At 44.4% G+C, this 11,476-nt stretch overlaps 1 protein-coding gene across 2 annotated transcripts in view; it reads right to left on the reverse strand.

The window, feature by feature from the left end:
- TAF2 (TATA-box binding protein associated factor 2) overlaps nucleotides 1-10,557 on the reverse strand; it is a 95,805-nt gene extending 85,248 nt beyond the window's left edge. For both annotated transcript variants that reach the window (XM_064384545.1, XM_064384544.1), the window contains exons 1-2: nucleotides 10,175-10,557; nucleotides 9,371-9,424 (exon numbers count right to left, since the gene is read on the reverse strand). In XM_064384545.1, coding sequence (XP_064240615.1) covers nucleotides 9,371-9,424; nucleotides 10,175-10,258 — 138 coding nt within the window. In that variant the 5' untranslated portion in view covers nucleotides 10,259-10,557. The remainder of the gene's footprint in view (nucleotides 1-9,370; nucleotides 9,425-10,174) is intronic.
- Between the last annotated feature and the right edge of the window lie 919 nt (nucleotides 10,558-11,476).

An 11,476-nucleotide genomic window follows, 5' to 3' on the forward strand; every position in this document is an offset into this window, starting at 1 on the left:
CCCAGGCTGGTCTGGAACTTCTGGCCTCAAGTGATCCTCCTATCTCGGCCTCCCAGAGCACTGGAATTACAGGCATAAACCACTGCACCTGGCCACATACTCTTCTTTTGTAACATGTCTGCCATCACTCCAAGTGACTTGAATATAGATGTGTCTGTTCCATCCAATAAGACTGCCTCAAAGTTCCTGGACTTCAATTTCTACAATCTTCACTTCCATCCAGGAAGAATCAAGATCACACTCTGAAAAGCACTTCATCACTGCTTGCAACTGCTCCAATGCTGACATTATGAACTCAACTGTTCGCAATGTCTCTCCTGCCACTCCTCATTACTTCTCTCCCAGTCCTCCTGCCTAACTGCCTGAAATCCTCCTGTCCTTGACTTCTTCCAGTTTCTCACCATAACCTTCTTGGCACTCCTGGGGCTACTTTTGTCCCTTCACCCTAAATACTTAAATTCAATCATTCCTCCGTCAACTACAAATTCTCTTGCCCCTCTGTTTCATGTACCCATCTTTCCTTCTGTTTAAGAATGATAGGGCCGGACGCGGTGGCTCACACCTGTAATCCCAGCACTTTGGGAGGCCGAGGTGGGTGGATCACGAGGTCAAGAGATCGAGACCATCCTGGTCAACATGGTGAAACCCCGTCTCTACTGAAAATACAAAAAATTAGCTGGGCATGGTGGCACGTGCCTGTAATCCCAGCTACTCAGGAGGCTGAGGCAGGAGAATTGCCTGAACCCAGGAAGCGGAGGTTGCGGTGAGCTGAGATCATGCCATTGCACTCCAGCCTGGGTAACAAGAGTGAAACTCGTCTCAAAAAAAAACAAACAAACAAAAATATTAATATTACTTAACCATAATCAACAAGAGAATTAACAATTTCTATTATGTGACATTAATGAAACAATTTAAAAGCTCCACGTAGAAGTCTGCATTAGAATATAGACTCTACAGGCCGGGCGCGGTGGCTCACGCCTGTAATCCAGCACTTTGGGAGGCCGAGGTGGGTGGATCACGAGGTCAAGAGATCGAGACCATCCTGGTCAACATGGTGAAACCCCGTCTCTACTGAAAATACAAAAAATTAGCTGGGCATGATGGCACATGCCTGTAATCCCAGCTACTCAGGAGGCTGAGGCAGGAGAATTGCCTGAACCCAGGAGGCAGAGGTTGCAGTGAGCCGAGATTGCGCCATTGCACTCCAGCCTGGGTAACAAGAGTGAAACTCCGTCTCAAAAAAAAAAAAAAAAAAAAGAATGATATATCCGCCAGGTGCCGGTGGCTCACGCCTGTAATCCCAGCACTTTGAGAGGCTGAGGCGGGTGGATCAAGAGGTCAAGAGATCGAGACCACCTGACCAACATAGTGAAACCCTGTCTCCACTAAAATACAAAAATTAGCTGGGCGTGGTGGTGCGCGCCTGTAGTCCCAGTTACTTGGGAGGCTGAGGCAGGAGAATTGCTTGAACTCAGGAGGCGGAGATTCCAGTGAGCCGAAATCACACCACTGCACTTCAGCCTGGCGCCTGGCGACAGAGTTAAGACTCTGTCTCAAAAAAAAAAAAAAAAGATATATCCAATGGTCCTTTAGAGGCTACTCCCAACAGTATCGTCAGAAATATCACTGTATTTCTCTCTCCTCAGTTACAATCTTTCCTATCTGTAAAATTTTTTCCTGTACTTATAGACAAGATCAAGATCCAAGGTTTTAAAAGCCTGTAGATCTACGCTACTCTCAAATGATTTTTGTCTTTTTCCCATTACTTCCAAACAGAAATTCTTGTAGAGTATGTTCACTGTTTCAACTTCCTCTTCAGTTCACTACGACTTACGCAGTCATCAGTCCACTGAAATTACCTGATATGGTTTTTGTGTCCCCACCCAAATCTCATCTTGAATTCCCATACGTTGTGGGAGAGACTCGGTGGGAGGTAAATGAATCAAGTCTTTCCTGTGCTGTTCTCATAAAGTGAGTAAGTCTCATGAGATCTGATGGTTCTAAAAATGGGAATTTTTCTGCACAAACTCTTTTTGCCTGCTGCCATCCAGGTAAGTTGTGACTTGCTCCTCCTTGGCTTCTGCCATTATTATGAGGCTTCCCCAGCCATGTGGCACTGTAAGATCTCCATTAAACCTCTTTCTTTTGTAAACTTCCCAGTCTCGGGTATGTCTTGATCAGCAGTGTGAAAACGGACTAATACAGTAAACTGGTACCAGTAGAGTGTGGTGCTGCTGAAAAGCTACCTGTGTGGAAGCAACTATGGAACTGGGTAACAGGCAGAGGGTGAACAGTTTGGAGGGCTCAGAAGACAGGAAAATGTGGGACAGTTTGGAACTTCCTAGAGACTTGTTGAATGGTTTTGACCAAAATGCTGATAAGTGATATGAAAAGTAAGGTCCAGGCTGAGGTGGGTCTCAGATGGAGATGAAGATTTGCTGGGAACTAAAGCAAAGGTGACTCTTGTTATGTTTTAGCACAGAGATTGGTGGCATTTTGCCCCACCCTAGAGATCTGTGGAACTGTGAACTTGGGTATACAGAGAAGAAATTTCTAAGCAGCAAAGCTATTTAAGAGGTGACTTGGGTACTGTTAAAGACATTCAGTTTTATAAGGGAAGTAGAGCATAAAAGTTTGGAAAATTTGCAGCCTGACAATGAGATAGAAAAGAAAATCCCATTTTCTGAGAAGAAATCCAACCTGGCTATAGAAATTTGCAAAAGTAACAAGGAGCTGAATGTTAATCCCCAAGAAAATGGGAAAAATGTCTCCAGGGCATGTCAGAGGTCTTCACGGCAGCCCCTCCCATCATAGGCCTGGAAGCCTAGGAGGAAAAAGTGTTTTAGTGGGCCAGGCCCAGAGTCCTCATGCTGTGTGCAGCCTAGGGACTTGGTGCCCTACATCCTAGCCACTCCAGCCAGGGCTAAAATGGGTCAACTTAGAGCTTCAGAGTGGTGCAAGCCTCAAGCCTTCACAGCTGCCACGTGGTGATGAGCCTGTGAGTGCACAGAAGTTAAGAACTAAGGTCTGGGAATCTCTGCCTAGATTTCAGAGTAGGTATGGAAATCCCTGGATGCCCAGGCAGAAGTTTGCTGTAGGGGCAGGGTCCTCATGGAGAACCTCTTTTAGGCCAGTGCAGAAGGGAAATGTGGGGTCAGAGCCCCCACACAGGGTCCCTACCGGGGGAGCTGTGAGAAGTGGGCCACCATCCTCCAGACCCCAGAATGGTAGATCCACTGACAACTTGCACCGTGCACCTGGAAAAGCTGCAGACATTCAAAATCATCCCGTCAAGGCAGCCGGAAGCCTACGCCCTGCAAATCCACAGGGGCAGAGCTGTCTTAAGACCATGGGAACCTACCTCTTACATCAGTTTTGAAATGTGAGAACATAAGATTTGGGAGGGGCCAGGGGCAGAATTATATGGTTTGGCTGTGTCCCCATGGAAATCTCATCTTATATTCCCATGTATTATGGGAGGGATCTAGTGCGAGGTAACTGAATCATGGGGGCAAGTATTTCCTGTGCTGTTCTCATGACAGTGAATAAGTCTCATGAGATCTGACATTTTGTTTTTTGAGATGGAGTCTTGCTCTGTCGCCCTGGCTAGAGTGCGATGGTACAATCTCAGCTCACTGCAACCTCCAACTCCCAGGTTCAAGGGATTCTCCCACCTCAGCCTCCCAAGTAGATGGGATTACAGGCACCCACCATTATGCCCAGCTAATTTTTGTATTTTCATAGACACAGGGTTTCAACATGTTGGCCAAAGTGGTCTTGAACTCCTGACCTCAGGTGATCTGCTGGCCTCAGGCTATTAAAGAGCTAGGAATACAGGCATGAGCCACCATGTCCAGTAATCTGACAGTTTTAAAAATGGAGAGACTTTTTCTGCACAAGCTCTCTTTTTGCCTGTTGCCATCCACGTAAGGTGTGACTTGCAACTCCTTGCCTTCCGCCATTATTGTGAGGTTTCCCCAGCCACGTGGAACTGTGAGTTCCCCATTAAACTTCTTTCCTTTGTAAATTGCCCAGTTTCAGGTATGTCTTTATCAGCAGTATGAAAATGGACTAATACATTACCCTTGCTGTAGTCACTAATGACCAAAAATTACTTTCAGTTTTCAAGTTTACACTTACTGTTTAAATTTAAAATGAACAACCATTTCCTCCTTTTTTTTTTTTGAGATGGAATTTCACTCCTGATGCCCAGGCTGGAGTGCAGTGGCACAATCTCGGCTTACTGCAACCTCTGCCTCCTGGGTTCAAGTGACTCTCCTGACTCAGCCTCCCGAGTAGCTGGGATTATGTCCACCACCACGCCTGGCTAATTGCTTTGTATTTTTAATAGAGACAGGGTTTCAGCACATTGGCCAATCTGGTCTCAAACTCCTGACCTCAGGTGATCCCCTTGCCTTGGCCTCCCAAAGTGCTGGGCTTTCAGGCATGGGCCACACTGCACCTAGCCTCTTCCTTCTTAAAATATGTTTTTTGGCCAGGTGTGATGGCTCATACCTGTAATCCCAGCACTTTGGAAGGCCGAAGTAGGGTGGATTGCTTGAGCCCAGGAGTTTGAGACCAGTCAGGCAACATGGCAAAACTCTGTCTCTACCAAAAAATACAAAAATTAGCCAGGCGGGTGGTGCACGACTGTGGTCCCAGCTACTCAGAAGGCTTAGGCAGGTTAACTACTTGCACCCAGGGAGGCTGAGGCTGCAGTGAACTATGATTGTGCCACTGCACTCCAGCCTAGGTGACAGTGAGATCCTGGCTCAAAAAAAAAAAAAAAAGTTTTTCCTTGGTTTCTGCAGCCCAAGTGGTTCTTGGTCAGTTTTCTCCAATATCATACTCTTCAGATATTTCTCCCGGATGCTCATTTCCTGCTAGATACTCTAACTGAGCTTTTCTACACCCTTCATGAACAAATGTATATCAAAGGCTTTTAAATCTCTCTCACCATATCATTCTTTATCTGCACAGACATGTAGCCAACTACCCACTATTCATCTCAATTTAATAACCCAAAAGTACATGAAATGTAACATTTTCTAATCTGACCTATGAATCTTTCATCTCAAATCTGCTGCCCTTCTCTTCCACACACAGAAAATAGAATAAGGGTTTGTTTAAACTTATGTATTTTATCTTGTACCTTGTCACACAGAAGTAGATGGCATGATCAATTGCTGAAGACTCAGTAACAGCAACAATCAAGAAACCTCTACAGGAGGCTGTCTTAAATTAATAGACAACATATAGGATTATCCCTCCTAGCCAAAACAGAACTGGGAACCAGGGGGTCAAAGTTGGAGTGAGTATTCTTACTATTACACTAAAAATGCCATAGAAGAATTTTTTTTTCAAGACGGAGTTTTGCTCTCGTTGCCCAGGCTGGAGTGCAATGGCACCATCTCAGCTCACTGCAACCTCCACTTCCCAGGTTCAAGTGATTCTCCTGCCTCAGCCTCCTGAGTAGCTGGGATTACAGGCACCCGCCACCACGCCCAGCTAATTTTTTTGTATTTTCAGTAAAGACAGGGTTTCACCATGTTGGCAAGGGTAGTCTTAAACCCCTGACCTCAGGTAATCCACCCACCTCAGCCTCCCAAAGTGCTGGGATTACAGGTATGAGCCACAGTGCCCAGCCATGGAAGGAATTTTTGTCTCCTGTCTCTGTGACCCTGGGTTCAGTGTGTTGAGAGGTCCTAGTGCCCAAGGGATTATGCAGCCACCAGGGCACATAATCATGATTCCATTACATTGGAAGTTGAGGCTGCCCCTTGACCACCTTGAGCTCCTCATCCCAAAGAAGCAAAAAGCAAAGAAAGAGGTCCAGTTCTGGCTGGAATGAATCATTCCAACTACCAAATAAAAAATTAAAGCTTTGCTACACAATAAGGACACGTATTACATCTGGAATCAAGGGGGTTCCCGGAGATGCCTCTCAGATTCCCCCTAACAGTCCTTGGCAACAGAAATAACAACAAGCCAATAAAGACAAGAGAAACAACAGTGAAAATAACAGTGAAGGTCCTAAAGAAACAAGGGTCTAGGCCAGGCAGGGTGGCTCACGCCTGTAATCCCAGCACTTTGGGAGGCTTAGGTGGGTGGATCACGAGGTCAAGAGATCGAGACCATCCTGGCCAACATGGTGAAACCCTGTCTCTACTAAAAATACAAAAAAAATTAGCCGGGCATGGTGGCACACACCTGTAGTCCCAGCTACTCAGGAGGCTGAGGCGGAAGGATCGCTTGAACCCAGGAGACAGAGGTTGCAGTGAGCCAAGACCGTGCCACTGCACTCTAGCCTGGTGACAGAGCAAGACTCCGTCTCAAAAAAAAAAAAAAAGGAAACAAGAGTCTAGTTCATCCCAACAGACATGTCAGCAGAAGGAAAAGGAAACACCAAAGGGGTGGAGAAATAAAGCAGTGTATATCAACTTTGGCCAAGCTACCAGCTAAGGAATGCAGGGACTGTAGCAATTAAGTTTTACACTGTTTCTTTTAATCAGTTTTCTTTCCATTATCTTGCATAAATGATGGTAAAGGTAACTAATATTTTGGGTGGGAACAGGGCTGAAATGTCATTTCTCACACTAATAGAATAGCTCAGGGTTTAGCAAACCCTATCTTAAAGGGCCAGATAGAAATATTTTAGGCTTTGTGGGTCACACAGTCACTGTCTCAGCTACTCAACTCTGCCAGTGTAGCTCCAAAACCTCCATAGTCAATGTATAAATAAATGGGTATGGCTGTGTTCAAGTAACACTTCACTTAAAAAACAAGTATTCAGCCATTGCCAACTCTTTCAGTGGCTCATAGGACTTTGTAAGTCCCTACGTTAGGAGCACTAGTTTTCATCTCAACAAAAGCAACAGTGGATGTTGTGGGGTTAAAAAGGTAGTCTGTTCTGATTATTCTCCTTTTGCCCCTCCTGATCTGTTCTCTACCCTACTCAATACCCTAAGAGTCGCATTAACTGGGCTCTACCCTTCCAGCTTCTGACTGAGTTGGTCCAACAGTTTCCACAAAAAGGAAACTGGAAAGCAGAAGGAAAGCAAGTTTATATTAATTACCCCAGATTCCTTTCTGCCAAGCTGCAGGTCAGCAGTAGCTTCATTCTTTTATTAAAAGACACAGATACTATGTGACTCTTTCCATGGCGACAGTAGGTTCTAGTAACTTCTTCCCTTTGTTGTTTCAGACCTAGAAGTGGCAACGGTTCTTCACTGTTGCTAGCTCAGAGTGTCCTTCCACCTCATGTTGGTTTCTCTTAACTCTGTTCTAAATGGTCCCTTCATTTCCCTCAATTAACATGTGTGTATCTGCCATTTATTTTCTGCCAAGATCCTAACCCACACCCAATCCAACCAAAGTTTCCAATGGGAAACTTAAGTCATCCACAACTCTGTTATAGCAGTCCTGAAAAAGCCATGTGCAACTTCTGTCTATTGATTCCTCAGGGACCACAGAGGTGGAAGGGGGAATGATATATGAAGTGCATTGGACTCTTAGGTCATCCCTGATTAAACAGGGTTTCATCATTTTCTTTTTTTTTTTTTTTTTTTTTTTTTTTTTTTTGAGACGGAGTTTCGCTCCTGATACCCAGGCTGGAGTGCAATGGCGCGATCTCGGCTCACCGCAACCTCCGCCTCCTGGGTTCAGGCAATTCTCCCGCCTCAGCCTCCTGAGTAGCTGGGATTACAGGCACGCGCCACCGTGCCCAGCTAATTTTTTGTATTAGTAGAGACGGGGTTTCACCATGTTGACCAGGATGGTCTCGATCTCTTGACCTCGTGATCCACCCACCTCGGCCTCCCAAAGTGGGTTTCATCATTTTCTAACTTTATGCCCTTAAGAAAGTTACTTAACCTCCATTCTTTCAGCTGCCTAATATATAATATTAGGATTAAAATATTATCTATCTCACAGAGTAATTATGAAGATTGAGTCTTAATATATATGTAAGAATATATATAAAAATAATATATGTAAGAATATATATATTAATATATGTAAGAAGTTATCTTACATATATCAATGGCTAAATTTATGTTCACTAATTCAATCATGTCGACTCTATTTCTACTCCATTTTCACTAATGCTATCTTTATTTAGGCCTTCACCATTTCCCCTCTAGATTACTGCAGTAACCTCTGAACTAGACTCCCTAATTCCCTTATCTTTTCTACCCAATTCATACAACATCATACAACAAAAGTATCCTACTATAAGACACAAGGCACATAATATAGGGAAGACTGCATGAGAAATTCCATAAATGAAGAGACTAGATTTAATAAACCTTTTAGGCACATTACAAATCTAAGATTCTATGATTCTTAAGAAAAGTGACTTTTTTTAATCTATTCAGCTCATCCTAAGTAAACATATACATACATAGGTAACAAATCTGACAGAGAAGTTGATACCATCACTCAAGGAAAACCAGCTCTCATTAACATTTTAGTCTATGTAATAGAGGTAGCCCTAAAAAAGTAAATTAAATAAATACTTGAGTTTTCAGCTGGGTGCAGTGGTTCATGCCTATAATCCCAGCACTTTGGGAGGCAGAAGGCAGGTGGATCATTTGAGGTCAGGAGTTTGAGACCAGCCTGGCCAACAAGGAGACACCCTGACTCCACCAAAAATACAAAAATAAGGTGAGCGTGGTGGTACACACCTGTAATTCAAGCTACTCAGAAGGCTGGGGTAGGAGAATTGCTTGAACCTGGGAGGTGGAGGTTGCAGTGAGCCAAGATCACAGCAGTGTACTCCAGCCTGGGTGACAGAGCAAGACTCTGTCTCAAAAAAACAAAAAACGAAAAACAAAAAACCTTGAGTGTTCAAGCTTTTTCCTAAAATCGATAATATCAGCAAGCTATACATCTAAATTGTGTGTGGCAGGGGTGGGGTAGGGGAGGTAGAGGGTTTCTAGATCTCAAATACTCTGTCTAAAACTTCACTACAAAGCAACACCACCTAAACCAAGTCAGTCAAGAAGTAAAAGTGGCCTCTTAGAAGCTAAATCAGTGAGTGTATTAATCTTAAGTTTTTTCATAGAAGAAATGTCACTATGGGCTTATACTTGTTTCACGCACAATTCTAAAATGCTTGGCTATAAACATGCTTTCATGTTATACACCAGATAAAGAGGAATAAAATTTTAATTAGGAAATTGAAAAAAAAGGGAGAATTTGGGAGGCGACAGGTATTAGTGGAAGGTCTATAAAACTTGTAATCATATAGACCTTAATTTTAATTCTTACCTATTCTTGAAACACAATTATCTGGAAGAGTATTAACTTTCTAAGAACTCTGAGGGGTGGACTTGTTACTGTTTATAACTGTTGAGAATAAACTTACCACAACCGATTTTCTCTGGAAATTTATGTTGTTGATGCAGACGACCTGATGGGTTGTATATTAATAAACATAAAAAGAAAATAAGGAAAAAAATAAATTCTATTATTAAATGAAAGTATAATTCTATCCAGGTATAAATTAGGGCTATGTTCTAAGTAATTCAAAATTACATGTCAATATTTCATTTTATTTTAAAACTCTATGAACTGGGGTCGGGAGCAGTGGCTCACCCTGGAATCCCAACACTTTGAGAGGTGGAGGCAAGCAGATCACAAGGTCAGGAGTTGGAGACCAGCCTGGCCAACACAGTGAAACCCCGTCTCTACTAAAAATACAAAAATTAGCCGGGGGTGGTGGCACATGCCTGTAATCCTGGCTACTCGGCAGACTGAGGCAAGAGAAAAGCTTGAACCGAGGAGGTGGAGGTTGCAGTGGGCCTAGATCGCGCCGCTGCACTCCAGCCTGGGCGAAAGGGCAAGACTCCGTCTAAAAAAAAAAGCGCTCTCCGAATTGGGATAATTTTTAAAAATCTGGCAATAGTCATGAAAATAGACTTGACAGAAATACAATCTAGTACAGTTCTTAGAAAAAAACTTTAGTAACCTGCAACGAGAATTAAATTTGCTGAATAACGCTGTCATTCAAAACATTTTTTCCCCGTACAAACACCATTTCTATCACAGTGAGTAAATTCTAGTTTTCCCACTAGGTTTCCCAGGCCCACCAAGTCAGTTTCAAGCAATCATAATATACAGTAAATGGCAACAAAACCAAAAGGAAGGAAGGGAAATGAAAAAATACTTATAATTTATATGGCCTTGGGCTTTCAAAGCCCTTGTCTCCTTTCTTCCTGTTCATTCTGGTGGGCTCTAAACCAGTCGGCGGCATGAAGCGGTTCCGCGGAGTTTGGCTTCCCGGCTTCCCTGGGGGGCACCGGGCATTACTGGTCAATGGCACCTCACACTCCCCGCTCCCCTGCGGTCCCCAAAAGTCACGTCCCGCAGCCGGCTGGCCTCCAGGGGAGCGACCTGACGGGTTGCTACCGCCTCAACCTCGCTCCTTCGACCTAGCTCCTATAAGCCACCGTCGGCATGCTTCCGTCCCAGAGATGCTCCTCTCCGAAAGTGCTCAAAGCGACCTTAAGCAGACATCTTGTCTGCAACCTCTGACCTCCGACGTCAGCGGAAGTGAAACGGCGGCGGGGGTAGAACCAGGAAGTCTTGCCAATGGGCAGGGTTTGCGATACCAGCATATTTGCGCTTGCCTTTTCCCAAGCACACGGTGGGTGAAAATTGTTAACATTCAGGAAAGCGAAGAAACTAGTGGGCGAGGCGAGAAGAGCAGGAAGGAAAGGAGGGAAGGTAAAGTTTTCTAGTACAAGCACATTGAGAAGAATGGAGGATAAGGTTTGCAACGAGCCAGGTAGAAATAGGTTGCCGCAGGGTGCTCGAAACCGGGCTGATGGAGTGGTGTGAAGTCTCCCGAAATCAGGAGGGGGCTGCCTCTGGCTTGCTGTGAGAACAGACACCATAAACTCACTAGGTCCGCTGATTTAAGCTGGAAAATATGTGATTAGACTCCAGGTAGTCTGAATGTCAAAACTCCAGCACTCCAAAGCTCTCACTAGGCACTGCTGCCTTAGTATTTATTTTAAAATATAGACTACAAGGCCGGGCGTGGTGACTCACGCCTGTAATCCCAGCGCTTTCGGAGGCCAAGGCAGGCGGATCATTGAGGTCAGGAGTTCGAGACCAGCCTGGCCAACTTGGTGAAACCCCCGTCTCTACTAAAAAGTATATAAAATTAGCTGGGCGTGGTGGTGCACGCCTGTAATACCAGCTATTTGGGAGGCTGGGGCAGGAGAATTGCTTGAACCCAGGAGACGGAAGTTGCAGTGAGCCAAGATCATTCCAGTGTACTCAATCCTGGGCGACAGAGTGAGACTGTCTCACAATAAAATAAAATAAAATATAGACTACAGGCCAGGCGCAGTGCACTTTGGGAAGCCGAGGAAGGCGGATCACTTGAGGAAATGAGTTCAAGACCAGCCTGGCCAACATGGTGAAAGCCAATCTCTAATAAAAATACAAAAACCAGCTGGGAGTT

This window comes from Aotus nancymaae, unplaced genomic scaffold, assembly GCF_030222135.1.
Source record: "Aotus nancymaae isolate 86718 unplaced genomic scaffold, 86718_ANA_hifiasm-v0.15.2.pri h1tg000036l, whole genome shotgun sequence".
Taxonomy (NCBI): Eukaryota; Metazoa; Chordata; class Mammalia; order Primates; family Aotidae; genus Aotus; species Aotus nancymaae.